At 31.7% G+C, this 19,081-nt stretch overlaps 1 protein-coding gene across 5 annotated transcripts in view; it reads left to right on the forward strand.

Moving 5' to 3' along the window:
* Window positions 1–19,081, forward strand: part of LOC117170376 (band 4.1-like protein 4) — a 286,040-nt gene that overhangs the window by 158,807 nt on the left and 108,152 nt on the right. For 4 of the 5 annotated variants that reach the window (XR_004466777.1, XM_033357134.1, XM_033357133.1 and 1 more), the window contains exon 2: window positions 4,132–4,299. Coding sequence is in view for 3 of the 5 variants with exons in the window: in XM_033357134.1 (XP_033213025.1) it covers window positions 4,186–4,299 (114 nt within the window). In the remaining 2 variants the exon portion in view is untranslated. Of the gene's footprint in view, window positions 1–4,131; window positions 4,300–19,081 lie in introns of those variants that run through there. The other variant, XM_033357136.1, reaches the window with a different exon arrangement.

Genomic DNA, 19,081 nt, shown 5'->3' on the forward strand with positions numbered 1-19,081 from the left:
TTTAACAATACTTAGGAAAATACCCAAATTCAAAGTCTACAAGAAAATTTACAGGGCAAGGACCTTTAAGTTAAATCATATTGTCTTCTACACATTAATATAAATTTTTAAGTAAACGATAGCTATATCTTCGTCAATAATATTTTATTGATTATCTGAGTCGTAGTAAGTATACGTATCTTGATGCGTAGGACACTGTAGCGAATCGTATTCGACGCATAATGTAACTATGAAGTAACGGTAAAGACGAGCAGCAAAGGAAAGACACCAAGGCGCTCGGAACTTTTAAGATACACCAGGCAACAACCGTGATATCGTCTTGCTCAAAATAAATTTACCGTCTCAAAGATCTTTGATTAGCAAATCAGTTGAAAGGAGTAAAACCCGTCGTGATGCATCTGCAATTCGATACAATATATATTTCCTAGATTTAATCATGCAAAAGGAGTACATTTCTCGATAGATTCTCTCAATTTCCTCCCTACAAGTCAACCCTATTCCTTTCGCAAATAGCTTTCGTGTACTATAAACTCTGTAATAATTATCCAAATTACCAAGTGAAACTTGCAACTAAATTACGAGCAGATGCTTGAAGATTTTGTTTCTAATCAAGTGAGATATCTAGTAGCTTCTTGTATTTAGATGAAACTTAGGTGGCACCCAGAAAAAGTTCTTATTGAATTAAAAAAAAAACATTTTTTTGACTAGATTCTTTTGATTAAAAATAAAAACATTTTCATATTAAAAGAAAATTTGTTTGATTTTCGTAAATGACGTCACGTAGTTTCTTTAATTTAAAGGAATTATTTTTTAAAATGGGATAAAGTTCCGAATAGGTGAACGTGACGATTTCCTTCACACTGCGTATAATTATGTATTTTGACGCGCTGATTACGAAAATGATAGTAAAAATTGGCGACTAGGCGATTTTCATGGTGAAATCGCGGAAAAAATGTGGTTTTTTTGCGTTTATCACAGCCAATATGCAAAATCTCGCAAAATGCTTCCAATAAAAGTTGTAAATCTTACAGAAATACACATTTTTTGTAGGATACATTTTTTTTACGAGTGATAGTTTTCGAGAAAATTAGTGACATCTCGATTTTTATAAAAAAAAAAACCATAAAAATCATGCTCTTTTCGTTTTTGAGTGTTAACCGTCCCCCAGTGTCAGCAATCCGTCTTATACGCGTAATTGAACCCGTTTCCTAAGTTTTTTCTGGTTCCAGTCACAGGTGTGCCTTCCCGCCCCCATGACGCGTGGGAAAAGGGGTAGGGGTGTGGCCTTACATTATTTCTTTGACCAGTCACAAGGGTGCATTCCCGCCCCCACGACGCGTGGGAAAAGAGGCAGGGGTGTGACCTAATTTTTTTCTGGTCCCAGTCACAGGGGTGCCTTCCCGCCCCCATGACGCGTGGGAAAAGGGGTAGGGGTGTGGCCTTACATTATTTCTGTGACCCAACCGAAACCAATGGAGAATGCTCATTGTTTTTTTCTTTGATAAAAATCGAGATATCACTAATTTTCTTGGAAACTATCACTCGTAGAAAAAAATGTGTTGCACAAAAAATGTGTATTTTTGTACGATCTACAACTTTTATTGGAAATCTTTTGCGAGATTTTGCATATTGGCTCAGATAAACGCAAAAAACCATATTTTCATGGTTTTTTTCGCAATTTCACCATGAAAATCGCCGAGTCGCCAATTTTCACTATCATTTTCGTAATCAGCGCGTCAAAGTACATAGGTATACGCAGTGTGCAGGTCATCGTCACGTTCATCTATTCGGAACTGCACCCTTAAAATGATTTGTTTAATTTAACACAAAATTCTTTCGATTCAAAAAACTTAGTAGGAACATGAAAGAAATCATTCCTTTAGAGTCAGTAATTTAAAATAAGAAAATTATTTCTTTGATTCAAAGAAAGATTTTTTAAATCCACATTACTAATGCGCCACGATATTGCGTAGAACAAATCACTTTGATTATTTTACGTTACCGCGTCTTTCGGAACACGTGTTGTCAAATTTTTGCAAAGACGCGAAGGCGGACGCCTCTAGGTAATAATAAAAACGCTAAAGTGTGTGATAAAGAAATGCGCGACATCCTTGCATGGTAGGGATTTGCAGAAAGTATAGTAGCTTTCTACCTTGTAAGTAGATATTTTTATACAGCACGACCTAACCTTGCTTTTATGTAAATTTTTGTTACTTTTGTGCACAATTTCGTCACAATTTATCTTTTTACTTTAAATTTTCGTGAAGAATTGTAAATTAGGCAAGAATAAAATTCATTTACACTCAGAAAATAATAAAATAAAATTTTTCCTTATGTAAACAAAGACCATGCAAGTTTCGTAACACTCGAGTTGTCGAATCCGATTATTGAAAAAATATTCTCATGCTAAGAAAAACAAAAAATTTTTGCTTGTATTTAATTAGAATTATTACCGTTTTAAATTGAATGGAATTATTTGCTTCATGAGAAAGCTTATTTATTTATAATTCATTATTGGCTTCAAAGAAAATGTATATTTATTCCAAGTTAACATGTAAATTTCCGTTTAAATGAACGAAATATTTCTTTAAATCGAATAAAAATAATTAACAAAAAAATTTATTTAAATCAAACAAATGTTTCTTTGGCCCTATATCCATACTAGAATTTCTTTGACTAAAAGAAAGTTGCTTTAATTCAACAAAACTTTTTTCTGGGCGTGGGCTCTGACCGGGTAATTCCATTGAATATTTTTGTTAATCGAGGATATTTTTAATTCGTATTTTTAGAGAAAAAAACATCAAATCGTTTTAAATATCAGTCGTTCAAAATTGGACTACTTTAAATTAAAAGCTTTAGTGAATTGTTTAAAATTAAAAAGCGGCTAAATTAAAAGAATTCTGTGTTGAAAATGTACAAAATTAAAAACTTTTAAATTGAAAGTGTTTGGTAATAAATTATTGATTACAAATTGAATTAAAAACTTTTATTAGAGCAATTTTAAGTTTTAAGACATTCATTGTAGTTTCTTTAAAATTGAAGACTTTAAAAATTAAATAACTTCAGATTTTCAAATTAAGTTCTTCAAGATTTCACAATCGTATTTCAGATTATTATTTATTTAGAATACCAGGGAAAGCTGAACTCATCCGTTTATCTACAAAAAAAGTAATTGACCTAATCGATTGTAAATTGTTCTTCTAGAAAGATTTTTAACTTTTATATGAAATTAGGTTGATTAGACTTTGCACCTTGTAATTTTCCGTGCTTCAGTTGTTTAAAATAAATAAATTAGTTCAAGGCTAAAATTTTGAAAAATAGAAAATCAAAACAAAAAATTGTTAATGATTTTTATTTTACTATAATCTAATCAATGTTAGAATATCTTATTTTATCAAATTTTCGAAGGTTCCTTTTTTAAATTATCTAGTTTCTAATGATTTATTTCGAAATACTATAAAATTTTGAAGGCTTTGCCCTTAAATTTCTTCAACGCACTAGAATTTCAATTGAAAAATACTTGAATTTACAATTCTTTGGTACGGAAAGTTTACGAAGTTGAGAATTTTAATGACCGAACAATAATTATGGTTGCAAGAGTGAAAAAAATGTGAAACAACGAATCTTATTTACTCGCATTTTCTGACATTACGAGGTTTAAAGAAGATGTAATAAGATTATATTTACCTTGACCTTTTTGTTCTCGAGTTTTTAAATTATTATTTATATTTTATGAAAGCCTTAAGAAAATACATATTTATTCAATTAAGACTCATTAGAGTTTTCTACCATCGACAGTTCTGTAAAGAAGAACATAGTTTTAAAAATAAAAATGATTTCTGTCAATGTGAAGCGAAGTAGATATGACTTCATGCTCGAGTGGTTTAAAAAAAGAAGAGAAAATTATTAAATAGCCAAGCATACATGCGTATATCTTTCTTTCCCCTTCGGTCGACTTTGATTCATCCCAGGAACGCCTTGTTCTCGCCTCTTTCGATAGATACGATCAAAAGTGACTGATTAACGATCCAGACGAGTTTTCCTTTCGACAACACCGTATCGATACAACCTTTTATGCGAGGTTGTAGCGATATTAATGTTCTAAAACAGAATTTTCCGCTTTCTTTTCAGAATGAATAAAATTGGAGGAGAGTAGACTGAATCAGGGAATAAGGAAGAAAAGCCATGGTCGTCGATTGGCTGTGTCCGGGACTTAGACCCACCGGAAACCGGAGGCCTCGTCTTCTTCATTGCAAGGTGATCCTTCTGGATGAGCATGAACTTGTTCAAGACGTTTTGGTGAGTCTTTTTTGCCTTATGTTCTTAATTAAATATAAAATCAATTCCAGTACGAATTATTCAAGTTTCCTCAGTTTTTAGATCGGAAGTTTCTGCGTCAAAATATGAAATTTCTCAAATCATGTTCTATAAGTTTATTTCCAGAATCTGTTAAGAGTTCTTTAAATTAAAAAAAAAAGACGTAATTTTAAGATGGGCACTTGCTTGCCCATTAACGATCTCAAATTAGGCATTTCTTAACACTTGAATCTCACACTAAAAAAAAAGTTCTAGTTAAAGTTACTAGACGCGTCTGGTTAAAAATTTTTTAGTTATTTGAATCCGAAAGTATGGTTAATATGACTAGAAAATTCTAGTTAATGAACTGGTTGTTTTTTTCTGCTTAAAACTACTCAGGTTAGTATTTCTGGTAACAAAAGTATCGCGATCTTGTGTCGATTTCCAGAAATCTGTCTTTAGTCTCATTTCATTTTGCTGGATGCGTCAATATTGACGCTTTGGCGTAAATGTTCAGTTTTGAATCAATCGCGATTTGTTAATTGTATTATCAGTTATATAATATCAGTTATATAAGTATAAATAATTATAGCAAACCGTAAATTTATTTGTGTTAGAAGAAGAAATTGCGCGTTATTTATCTAAACACCAATGCTGAATGAATACTTCCGAACCAAGCACATATTTTTTGGATGTCTTTGAAAAAGATTCTCGAAAATATTAGCATTATATACAATAAATGAACAAAGTGAATGTTCGAGAATTTTTATATTGACCAAGTGATCTACATGCACATTATCGACTGTTGCATCTATCGCCATTTATTAATACATACACTTAGACCTTTTGTTAGAATAAATGAAAAAAATGGATTAGAATTTAGTATAATATCGTTTCAAAATAAGGAAAACCAAGGTTGTATTACACTAAGAAAATTGGATTATACGCGGAAATTAAAAATATGTTATCAGGTATAATCTTGGACTATTAACTATACAGCGATCCAGATTATACGAACTAAAATATGCAGATATTAAAGAATAGATAATACCGGATAAAATCCTGGATTATAAATTGAAACAGGAGATTTTTAAGTTTCTAATCTAAATATATTAAAGTACCGTTTGACACAATGCTTCATTCAGTTTTCTTTTTGATTTTCAAATGCAAAAAAATCTGGTCAACGATTTTGAGGTTATTTCATTTACCGAAGTTTCTAGGCAAACCGAAAGCATTTCATCTACTCTTGAGATTGATTGATTTTTTAAAATATATGCTGGTTTTAGTCGTTAAATTTCGGGCGACTCTTTGTATTATTTCCTGAATAATATTCACATAATTTGCGAAACACATAACACGCGGAGTAGGGCGCAGAGACAAAATGGATGCGCGCGCATGCCTGCATGCTTTATAATCTCCAGATGTTACGAACTTGTAATATCCACTTCGTATAATCCATTTTTCTCATTGTACACTTATTCGTATTACAGTATCGAAGTTTAATATTATCATACGAGTATTTAAAACACGAAGACGAAAAAGTAGTATTCTAAATACGAAATATTATTCTTTTTACTGAGTTTTCAAAAAATAATTTGAATAAGAAAAATATTGAATATCATAATCTCGAATATATATTTTAGAAATTGATATTGTCAATATGAAGTTCACAGAAACCTGAGAAGCATAGGAAACAATGAAATCATTATTCTTGATCTTTCATATACACTGGAACCGCGGTTATACTTTCTCTCACTTATATCCTCTCGCGCTTATATCCCTGCATAACTCTCATTTATATCCGCTTGGCATCAACCACCTCACATTACCACGTGACAAACAAACCAATCAGAGCGCAGCGCGGCCATTTCCCCTTCGCTGAGCAGCATTGGTGGGATCCCCTTCCGGGAGAACATAAATGAATGTTTACTTTCTCAGATGGCGGATATGAACGCGGTGTCAGTGTAGTTTCGATTGAGAATGCTCCTCGATTGTTTCCTCCATTACCATATCGAGTCGAAATTTTATGATTCAGTATATTTAAAATAGAAGCTAACTCTTTATTTTCAATAAATTCATTTACAGGGGCGGCGAGACATGTTTGGTATGTATGGAACACTACATACAGGGGAAGATTCTATGTATGAAACTCCATAGATGGGAGTCGTTGTAGTATATGTATATTAATTGACAATTTCATTTTTTGAAACATAAAACGAAGTGCATTTTTCGCAATATTATGAATAAAGGACGCTTTTTCCATCGAATAAACATTTTTTCCGTAAATTTTTGAGAATTTTATTTCAGCCCCCCCTCCCCATCCCCGGTCTATACATGGGGTGAAGATGTTTCGCCGCCCCTGTTCATTTACCATGGAGTTTAAAATATTATATATATTCCAATTGGAAACGAGTCAGCCGGCCCTCACTGTTTACGTTTCGATCCCCCCGAAATCAGTTCAAGGTTATTTGAAGGCAACCTCCGACACTGGACTGAAAGCGAGAGTGTGGTGTATTTCTGAATTATAATAGAAAATTTTATGGGTATGTATATATAGTTCTGACTTGAAACAGGGAATTTTTGAAATAAATGTAATTGCGACTTGAAACCGGGAATTTCCGTAAAGAATTACACGGAGAAACTCTTGATCGTACAATTTGGCAGTATAATGTTGATATTTACAAAAGTTCGATGGCAATCTAGGATATAGCCGAGAAAATAGTATTATTGCCGCAGCCATAGGAAGAAATACATTTTCCATTTAATTTATAAATGTACTACGAACCTAATAATTGCCATTTATAGTTAGAAAAATTCATATTTTCGATAGCAGACTGAAGTTGAAAAAAGTGATATTCACAAATTAAATGATAAAACCGTAGTTGCAATAAATAACAGTTAAAATAATATAAGTTGCAAAACAGGTAAAAAAAATTACGATTTTCAATGGTAAGGTGCAATGAAAGAAAAAACATTTGAATATAGTGCTTTGTGATTCAGTACCAAATTACGTCATTACACGCGCCGAAGTTCATGAGGATAATAAAATTCCTAAACCTTATAATTTGTTTTATCTCAGGGAAATATCTCCATTCTGCTGCCCCGGAGACCCGTGTTCAATTTCCTCCAGGGCGGATTTCTTCTAACAAGGTTTTTTCTCTTTCAGCTTAGAATAAAATAAAAATATCTAATTGTATTTTTAATGTATAAAATGTTATAGTGCGTGAAGTGAATGCGAATTAATTTTTATTTTGCTCTTTCGACCATGGCAGTTTTTCCTATTTTCTATGGGAAAAATTAGAAATGCGTAGAATGAACATAGACAGAATGTTTTTACTATTGTGTTTTGTAAACTTCACAGTTTGTCTTAGGGATTATAGTAAGTTTCTCTTGGTATGAGTGCAATTATTTAATCATTTATTTTATATTTCAATAAACATAATAACATCAGAGTTTAATATTCACAATAGTAATTCTTGCAATAGTGACTCTATATCCTGGCTTGCTATTGTCGTATTGTAAAAATAAATATTGTACCATCAAATTTTATAGTAGAAAGTTTCTCCGTGCATAATGTTCAATTTGAAAACAGCGTCGGATTAACATTTTTCGGGGCTTGGGGCTAAAACTCGAAGGGGCGCTCTTGCGGGCAGAGAAAATCCCAATTTCGCTGTAAACTTTATTAATTTTCTGGGTTCAGGGGCCCCCTGGGGCCTGGGACACTAACCCAACCGTGCCCCTTGGTAAATCCGCCGCTGAAGACAGAGATTTCGGTAAAGAATTATAATTGATAATATAGGGCAGAGATTGTTTAACATAGTAAAATTCCCCAGACTGGTAAAATTACCGACTGTGCATAAATTTCTATTTTCTGACGAAAATTTTTCCACTTTATAGTGATTATAGATTCGTTCGTATAATATTCCACATTTGTGTAATTTTCGCGATAGAGCTTTTTTTCGCTCTTTTGTTCGCGTGTTATGAGCGAACAACCTTTTTTTACAGTGTATGTAAGAATTATTAGAACTATTGCTTTTTTACATTTACAAAATTAGAACAGTTAATAAATATATATTAACTCTAAAAACAAGTCAAGCTAAACAAGTTTTGTGAATAAGATGGCACCTAGTGTTTCCGAATGGATTTTTCGTATTGAACACGCTTCTGGGTTCAAAAACTTCCCATCTCCTCACGTTTTTGATAAAATAGGGGCTGCAACCCCTAAAAGCGATCTTTTTAGCCATTTTTGAAAAATTGTAGAGCTGAACCATGACGAGCTACAAACTTCGCTAATATAAGAAATTCAAGGCGTATACCAAATTAATCGCATGCGCCCTTAGAGCGGGGGGGGGGGGGTTGTCGTTTTATCACTTTGTAATCAGCGTTCCCAAAATCCCTCGAGTAAAAAAAAATCACTAAATCCGTTTAAATTTCAAAAAATCGTCCGCCATATTGGATCTGTCATTTTTAATTTTTAAAATATAACTGCATATTTGTAATCAGCGACCCTTAAAATCTTTAAAAGCACTGCATATTTTATTATGCCTCGGCGTGGTTGTAAGTATGTTAAAATCCTTTCTGTTTTAATTTTCTTCTTCCATCCCTAGACAATAACATCCCCACCCCCGATGTAAAGGCGAATGCGATTAATTTAACATAGGGCGTATTTGAAAGGGATTGTTTCAGCCTTTCATTTTTTAAATTAGCGATGTTTGTAGCACGTCATGGTCAAGCTCTACAATTTTTCAAAAATGACTAAAAACGCCGTTTTTAGGAGCTTCAACCCCTATTTTCTCAAATACGTGACGTGAAGGGAAGTTTTTGAACCCAGATTCGTGTTCAGCACGAAAAATCCATTCGGAAACAATAGGTGGCATCTTATTCGCATCAAAAAAATAAAAATTTGCAAGGCAGTGTTTTTGATTGAAATATACAAAGTTAAATAATTACACATGTTCAAATTCCACGTTTATGAACATGGAAATTGAAATGTTCTATCTTGAACAGTTTAGAGTCAAACGTTAAAAATGGAATCACCTGAATTTCAAATTAGTATTGGAGTGCTCAGCATTCTCGAACTTTATTTAGAAATCTTGCCAATAAAAAATATACAAATGTTCATCTTACCAATTTGAGACAAAATTATAGTTTAGTTTGAAGGGTCTCATAAATATTTAATAAAATATTTTTACGTTGAATTGATATAAGTAAAATATTTAAAAAATGTAAATATTATTTTATGCGCTCCAACTTGAATTATGTTTAATTTCAGTTTACGATCACTGAAAAGAGGAGGTATATTTAATTTTAAAAAAATACATTCTTTAGTAGCAGAAATAATTTTTTTAAACCCTTAGCATTATTTAAAAATATAACATTTCTTATAAAAATATTTTTTCTTCTTTATTCGTAAAAATAAATTTGGGATCTTTCACTTATTTTATTCTATTAAGCTATGATCCCTGTATAAAGTAACATCTAAAATTGATGCTTGTGGAATTACCGCAGATTTTTATTTATTAAGTATTAATTATTTGAATAGAAAATACAACACTGTTGTAATGAGTTAGGTTTGTTTGTGGCTTTCAGAAGCCAATTGTAATACTTGAAATAAAAAAAAGAAATTTGTAAATGTTCTGTAGAATACACATTTTTATAAATGTAAGGTGTAAAATTCTTTAGAAGTGTTCACAACGCCGCTAAAAACTTAAACTACATTCTTAAATCAGATACAATGTTTCTTTCTAAAAAATACAACATCGTTCCGTAGAGGCTATCAAAAGAATGAGCCTGAGTGGAGATAAAAGTCGTTGTAGAAAAATATGGTTAATCTGAAAGAAGAAGTTAAAGGCTGGCTTGTGAGATTTAACGCGTTTTGAGATTTAAGGCGATTATATTATCGCTCGAGTTAATTCAGTTACTTACTCAGCTACTGAGGATTTTTATAGTTATTTCGAGTTATCCTTACAGCTAGGAGTGTAGGTGGTTGTGGTGGTTAAAGTTGTTCAGGCGTGCAGTCAACCATTAGAATAGGAAGCCTATTAAAGTTCGCTAACCGCACTAACGTGCACGTAGGCATGCCATTATCCATTCAGTGTGATAAATCGATGACAAGCATTTCCGGCATACGATTCCAAGCCTTTGTGTGTCGATTTAGTCCAATATTCCCTCCTCACATATTGGAAAGCTTTTAGCCAAATTTAATCCTCAAAGTTGGTTCACACCTTGTGACTGTTAGTCAGATTCGACTCTTCCAGATATGAGCAGACCATTCTTGGATTGGAAGTTTCATATGAAAGAGGTCAGAGATTTTATCTACTCAGGACGGCTTTGAAACGAAAATTTTAAACGTCAAAACTTCCCCGACGAGAGCTGAAAAGTTTAATTTTATAGTAGAGTAGACCGGGTCAATACATTAAATAATCTATATAATCCATAACAATATAATCTAATATGTCTTGAAAATTTGTGTTTTAAAAGAAGAGGATGACTCTCTGGCAGGAATGTAATGTTTATTGCAAAATTAATTAAAATTCTTATAGCTGAAACATTTAATACTCTGACAGATAAAAGACCATTTCATCAATCGATTATGAAGATTAAACTTAATCCAAGTCCAGAATGAATGAAATTACAAAATAGCTGAAACTTCATTATCGGGGTGAAAGTACCCAAAAAAAATAGTTGGCGAATGCTTGGATGAGAACTCAACTATAAACTTGATTGATAATACGACCAATCGCTAACTTACACACAAAACGGATGTAAAAAACACAGAAATTATTCTATTTCTTAACGACCTAGCAGAGTGTCAACGAATAAGAATTCATATCTCAGCTATCACTATTTTTCATAAAAAAAAGACCTTTTACTTCTTGCTGAATATTTTTAAAGGTAACTTTTCCAATGTTACATCCTGGCATATTTCTATTTCGTAAAAAAATATCTTTGGGTTTACCACGGCATGCGGCGCAAGACCGACGAAATGTATCTTGTTAGAAAAAAATGAAATTGAAATAAGAAATAAATGCATCAATTCCAGGTCTTATTAATTTTGTATATAGTAATGGTTAACTCGATGGTCGTTCCCCTATCTACCCTACCCGTGGAGCCAAAATAATTTTACGAAATGTTACAAAAACTTGTCGAGTTTTTAAAGTCGTTGACAATCTTAAATAAATATTTATTGACAATTACCATTTATCATATACACCTTATAAAGTAATATCTGAATCGATTTCTATAAAATTATGTTGTAAATTCTTAGAAAAGATATATGAAAGCACTGATCTGGATTCATTGATCTAGAAGCATCGCTTCATTGGCCGTTAGGCATCAAACCTGAATATGAACAGAAAGAAAAATATATGGTGAGAATGGAAAAATTTATGAGGCATGAATATGATCTCATTTATATGAAAATTGGTTCGGGAATGACTTTTCTTGAAAATTTGAAAATTCAGAAAACAATTTCTTTCATAAAGTGGAACGATTGGATTTAAAATGTTCATTTTCATATTTCTTCACCTTTCCAATGAAAAGGCGCAAATGAATCTTTCTTTTTTAATAATTGCAAACTGTATTTCACAATAAATATCACTCTTAACATTTATTAACTGTGTCATTAATTTAAAAAATAGTCATTTTACAAGATTTTCGGGGAAAAATCGTTTACACAAATGATAATTGTTTCAAATATCGGGAATTATTTTAAAAAATATATACTCTTGTAATTCATCTACTGTGTCATTTATCACGAAAAATAGTCACCTGTGAATCATTGAATAAAGTAATTTATATTGAAAAAGTTTGAGAAAATACCGTATTTAGCATAAAATTATATAAAACTACTATTTTGCATTTTTCGAGATATTTTCTGGGCATAATATATGGGGCTTAGCGAGAGGGGGGGGGGGGGGCAAACAAAAAGTCATTGAGGGGAAATTGATCCTTGAATATTCTTTAATAGGTGACAACACAATTATTGATGAAAAGTTAACAAAAAGTACTTTTTTTAATTTCTTCGAAAACCGTGCTTTCCCGATTTAAAAAACAAAGTTAGTTTAAAATCCGGGGCAGGGGTTAATATTGATCGGCTAGAAAAAATGCCCCTTATTTTCAATGGATATACTTATTATCGATTGGGGATGTAAAGATACAGAAATAACGCTAGAAAATATGCAATCAATTTTAATGATATCCAAAGTGGAGATTCCAGACGAATGTGAAGTAAATGCAAAATAAATTCATCGCTTGAATACGAAAGCAGTGGCTAATGGTTTTGCAAATCGGAAAGTTGAATCGGCAATTCGCGCTGATGGTGGCAATGTCCCTAGGGGTATAGTACTACCTATATCCTATATGTATGTGTATTTGAACGAGAATAAGCGTTTGTGCAGTGCACTCGGCAGAATGAAGAACGAGGGGGAGGCCGCCGCAGCGGGTAATTCAAAACCATGGTTCATTCTGTCTACGTACGACTGCACTCAGTACTGCACTGCACCATCGTATCGCATCGCGTCAGAACCATCGAGTACTACACGCATTACTTTGTAGCCACTTGATGAATGGGGCGCGATCAGTTTCTTGTACGAGAACGAATCAAGTGGAACCAACCCCATATTCGACCAACCTCGCAAAGCGTATTGCATGCGCTCAATGTTCTCGATGGCAATTATCAGGTTCCTCATTACACCTAGTAAGTTCGCGAGATTACAACACATCCATTAACAAGCAGCTCGCCTCTCGACCTCCCATGTAGAAAATCCAACAGGCGAAATTCTTCTCTTTCAGACAGTACAAAATTATCAATGTTCAACAAGTCTCAGGGTTCCTATACGTATAGCAGACTTCGGATACGTCCTTTTTTGCATTCTCCTCATTTATGACTGATAATGTATTAGGATCATTTGTAATTTTACAGCTAAATTTTTACAATACAAAGAAGAAAAAAGGAAACAAAAAAACTTTATAACATTTCGAAATATTCTAAAGCAGTCCAGAAATCTCTAGAATATTATAGAGTTCTAAAAAAATGTAGAGAATTCCGCAACGTTTAAGGTATTCCCGAATTGTCTAGAAAAGTTCACATATTTTAATTTCTCTCTGAAAAGTTCGACAGTTATCCAGAACCAATTGTGCATTTCGCGTCTACGGTGATATTTTTAAAATATTTTTGGCACCGCAAGGAACGTTTTCAGGGTGGGAGGGAATCAAGATATTGGGCTTATTTTACATAGGAAATATTTTAAAAAGTTATATAAACTTATGTTATACTTGGTAAATAAGACTAGTAAATATGAATCCCTATTAAATTAGAATATATATTGATCAACGCTAAATCAATGTCAGTGATCTGAGATAAGGTAATAATTATAGAAAAGTTTCATGATTTATATGAAAAACAAACTTTTACCAATTTTTCGTAAAAAATTATATGAAAAAAAAACACTTTAAATAAAAAAGCTGAGATCATTCCTGTAGATTTTCTGAAATATTTTTGTATTATTATTAAGAAAGTCTTCAATTTTATTTTTGAGGATTAAAAAAATTACGCTTCTTATTAAGAAATGTTCAGAAGACAATGTTTAGATCTTTTTTAAGTGAACAATTTTATTTCTCAACTTTTTTCGTATTGTGCACACTTTGATCGGAAAATGGATTTTTCTGTTTTTTATAAAACGCGATGCCTCCCATCTTCAAAACGTAAGAAACTTTAAAACGCTAAGAAATGTCCGGTGAAAATTCTAAAACATTTATTTTTATTTACCGATAAAAAATCAAAAAATCAGAAGAACATGTAATCAGTTGTTATTGCACAGAATACGTCTCATTTGTAAATAGATTTTAATAATAATATAGATTCTCCTTCCGTTTTCCAGTCTATCTTTTCCAGTACGTCGCGTCCGTATTCTTTGCCTCGGCCAATATTTTAATAAAAAAAAAAAATTATTTTTGAGTTGAACGAATAATTTGTTAATTTATATTAGGAAATTAAATGTTCAACAACCTGATATTTCAGTATAATGTTAAAATTCCAAAAAGTCTAGAGAGGGTAAATCCCTTTATAGTAAAAATCGATAGTTAGGTATAGAGCTATCGTATGTATACGGAGGTATTTAAAGGAATTCAAAGGTATTTGTCGAGGCAAATTCGCTTGGCGTTAAGCACGTGCTAATTCACCATGAAACGCGCCTCTTATTAGGCACTTGATGGCACCCAAAGGTGCTTACCTTGGTACACGAACCTCGTGGGGTGTCCGATTAAGCGATGGCATGCAATAATAATGGCTAGGTGATACGGCAATAGTGCCTTTTGAGGGTTCTATTAAGACGAATATGCGGTTCGCCCTCGTATCCTCCCAAGCTTGGTGCTTTCTTGCTTGTTATTATCATCTGTAATCTTCAGTCAGTTTACCAACCTGGCGATTTGCAGTATGGATGGTAAATTGTACTCGAGTGCCGCTCAAGGATACTCTCTGTAAATCTATGTAATTTCTCGGCCCTCGGATGCAAGGCAACATAACCGCCTCTTCATTATATGGCTCAACTACAACCTACAAAGGAAGATTTATTTGGACAAATACAGATTTATTCCAATGTGAATCACAAGTGCTCGCCGATTATTTACTGCAGGAGAAACGATTTTATACAGTGGTTAGCGAGGAAATCAACCCTTACAATGTATTCAAGTGATTTTTGGTAATTTTTTATTTGTCCAAGAACAATATTTCCAAATATTGTCCTGGACTGCTTTTTAATCCCGATTTAACAGAGTTTCTCATAATTTTCTACTAGTTTTCTTTGAGTGCGAATTGAACTTTGTTGAAGAAAGTTGTTCTCTGGATTTGCATTGTTGGAGATTCAATGGGAGCAAACTCTCTATATATTGGTGCTGATGAATTTTTGTTCTTTTACTTTATTAGAATTATGCATTCGTATAGTTGTCAGTTATACAATTTTAAATTAAGCAAGTTCGTTTTTCTTTCTTTGATATTTTTATTCAACAATTAAAACACTTTTTTAATTACACAAATTAGAAAACCTGAAATTTCGATTAATTAAAAGTTCAAGTTTCTTAGATTAAAGGATACAAGTTTTGAATTATTACTTTAGAAAAATTTAGAAATTTCTATCGTTAATAATGCCTAAGCTCTAAAATAAATTTGAGTGTAAAATATATTTTATCTGAAATAGGCAGAAGAAGCGCACTTTATCTGCCCACAGAGCGGCAGTAAAACGACACTAAGTGAGTGAGAAGTGAAAGAAAAGAGCGTGAAGAATTCATTTTAAACCTAAGTTTAAAACTATGAAGTGGATTTTGGACTTCTAACGTCATCCCACGCGCGTGCGTACGTGGTACAAACAAGCGCCTTTTTCCAGAAAAAGAGCTCTTATTCTGCCTATTTCAGATAGTGTATCGTATGGACCATGGCAGTATTGTTGTTTTATACTGCCTAGGTACATAATCTGCTATTAATGGTTTCCAAACAGAATTTTTGTTAATTAAGAAGTTTTCAAAAATTTCAACTGTAATTTTTCAGTTCTGTATTTTAATTCAATTTATTTTACACATGTGTGCATAAACCTAAATACCTAAATACAGCCTGAATTATTAATCTAAATTAATTAAGTTAAATAAGTAAATACTTAAATATAATGCATAAAGATTAAATTGTTCAATTTTATAGACAATCAATTTTAATTTGTACACTTGAATTCGTTGAATTTCAAAAAAAATTTTAACTTGGTCTTTAGAATTTAAAATTGTTTAATTTTAAAGATTTTATTTTAGATAATTAATTTTTGATTACCTTATACGCCATTTTTCATTTTTGTACGCTGTTAAATTATAATTAGCAGAAGGATTTTAGTATTGTACCACTTGAATTTTCGATTTGCTGGATCTCGAATTTGTAACTGAACTTGTTTTTGAAGATTGAAAATGTAATATTATTGCTTCCTCGCAGAGGAAGCTTTGTAATGGTAACAGTTTCGAAATTTTTTAAATTTATTTAATCAAATGTTTCTCAGTTTAAGACTGTCAATTACAATGTTGAACGCAATTGTATGTGTGTCACACTATTTTGTGAACCCGATAACTTGAAAACGATTGTAGATAAATATTTATGAAATTCGTATGACTTATTTTCACCGTTAATATCTTGAAACTGACCGAAGGATTTCTAAAAAAAATTTATTGCATCTTTTAGCTCTTTATAATATTTTAAAAATCGATTTCTTATAATAAAACTTTTTTCATAAAAATAACTCAAAGTTTATGCAAGAGTTTAAAAGATTCCTTGGTTCGACACGAATCGATTGACCTATAATATTAATAGATTTTTTTAAAGAGTAAGAAAGTTATCGCCATTTATATTATATTTAAAATCGATTTCTATATTATTAATTTTTTCATTCTCATAATATAAAGTTAATGCGAGAATAAAAAGATGTGTTGATTTGAAAATATGTTGTTTGATAGTAACACTTGTTTCTTTAACATAAATCAAAGTTGATGAAACAATAAAAAAGATTTCTTGGATCGAGACGAATTGATTGACATATAATGTTAATACATTTTATTTAAGAGTAAGGAAGTTATGCTCATTTATAATATTTGAAAATTCCATTTGGAACACAAAAAATTTTTTAATAGACCTAATTCAAGGTTGATACATGAATAGAAAATACTTTTTGATGATAAATTTTCAAATAAAATAATTCTGACAAGTTTGGTAAAAAAAGCATGTAATTGGGAAAGGGATAGGTTGCGACGGAACTCACCTTCCCTTTTTCAGATTAAAAAAATTACTATTTCAAATATAAAATGTGATTGGTTCGATTTTTCTTTGTGTTTTCAAAATTGTTTGTAATATGTTGTAATTTTGTATTTTTTGTAAGTTTCTATTTTTAAATCGAACAAAAATAAAAACTTTAGTTTGTCTAATATGTAAAAAATCACTAATGCTTCCCCTGTAAGGAAACAAATATATTTGCTAACGGAAAGCAAAGTGCTCGTGAAATGAGCACCTTATAATTATAAATACAAATAGAGTGAAAACACTCGAGATCGAATTCACAGCTAGTTTAATTTTAAATAAAACTTGAAGTTAAAAGTGATTCAATTCTGAACTTGTCAAAAAAAAAATTGTGTAATTTTGAACCTAGATTTGGGAAAGTTTTTCCAAAACTTTCCATATTTAAAACCACAATAGCGTGGAAACCTTATTTACTAACAATACTGTTGCTTCGACTTCCGCACTTTGCGTCATCCAAACAATGTTTTGAAAATCTGTGATAAATACAGGCAAACGGTATCAGCATAAAGAAAAAAGTTATTTGAAATTGAGTTATTTAGAAATGCAAACCGGTTCTACGTGATCCACTGTACTCACATCCTTAATTTAAAATTTAATATTTTTTATACATTTTTTCCCAGCTCGTTCAGGGATAACTTTGTGGAAAATTTCGTAATATTAGTCAGTGCATTGAAATTGCTCTTTTTGTAAAGTTTTTAATGTGATGAAATGCATTCTAAGTTTAAAATTCTTCAAATTAAATAAATTAAAATTTTAACATTTGGAATTGTGTAATTAAAAGCATACATTGATTTTGTTTGCGTCGTAATTGATAGGAAGATTAGTTGATAAGCAGCTGCCTTCGCTGCCAAAGTAATAATGATAGTTGCAGTGTGTTGAAATAGTTAATTATGATAATAATAATTTTTTCGCGACAGTTACATCTTTTTCTATGCTAGAAACTTTAAAGCAGCAGCTTGGTAACCTTTGAGGAGAAATAAATCAATGTATTAATGATATTAGGCCCGAAAAACCACTTGCACTTACAATATGATCATTATAATTTTTCTATTTAAGTATTTCTTTGTAAAATACTGAATAAAAATACATTTAAATTAAAATAAAATCTAAATAAACTTTTGTTGAGTGTACCAAATAATTTTGTTGAGCGCACCAAAGACGTAGCCGAGCATGCGCTCTCTTTCGACCCGTGACGAGCAGCTGACCACTTTTTCATTATGGTGGATTCGAGCGGAAATCCCTCTGGATTTTGATTGTTAATGTTACTTTTAGTTCTATCAAAGAAAGTAAAGTTGAAAAAAGAGTTGTATTTGTTTCCAAAAAACTTTAGGATGGCTGACGCTGTAACGAACAGATTTTAGATTAATGGGGCCTAGGATCCCTTATAGATCTATTTCAAGGTAAATGATTTTTACCGTTTATTATTCTTTGTGTTTAACCTCTCACATCATAAAAACATACTTGAAAGGAATTAAGAAAGTATTTAGGAAAATCTCTTAATTAGTCATTCTTTTATTTAATCACCGAGTATTCCAAAAATTAATTGTGATTAATTAAACGAATTTTGTGTAAATCAAAGACATTTTATTGAATCAATACGTTCGCCGTAGTTTTTTTCTCACACAGACAATATTTCATGTTTTATTTAAAAAATACATTTTCCCCGTAATTTTATTGAATCAATACGTTCGTCCTAGTTTTTTTCTCACACAGACAATATTTCATGTTTTATTTGAAAAATACATTTTCCCCGTAACAAAATAATTATTGCTTGAAAAAGATTGTATTGCTCCAGTAAAAACATTTTTAAAATGTACAATATTTTTGTCAAGTGTAAAAAATCATTGTGCTGAGCTAACAAGGGGCCATTTACAAAATACATGATACATTTTTCAGGAACTTCTGGCTGACTTCGCTGCGTGATACTTTTTCCATTGGTCTTAATATGGAGAATGATATTTCGGC

The sequence above is a fragment of the Belonocnema kinseyi genome, chromosome 3 (genome assembly GCF_010883055.1).
Source record: "Belonocnema kinseyi isolate 2016_QV_RU_SX_M_011 chromosome 3, B_treatae_v1, whole genome shotgun sequence".
Lineage (NCBI taxonomy): Eukaryota > Metazoa > Arthropoda > Insecta > Hymenoptera > Cynipidae > Belonocnema > Belonocnema kinseyi.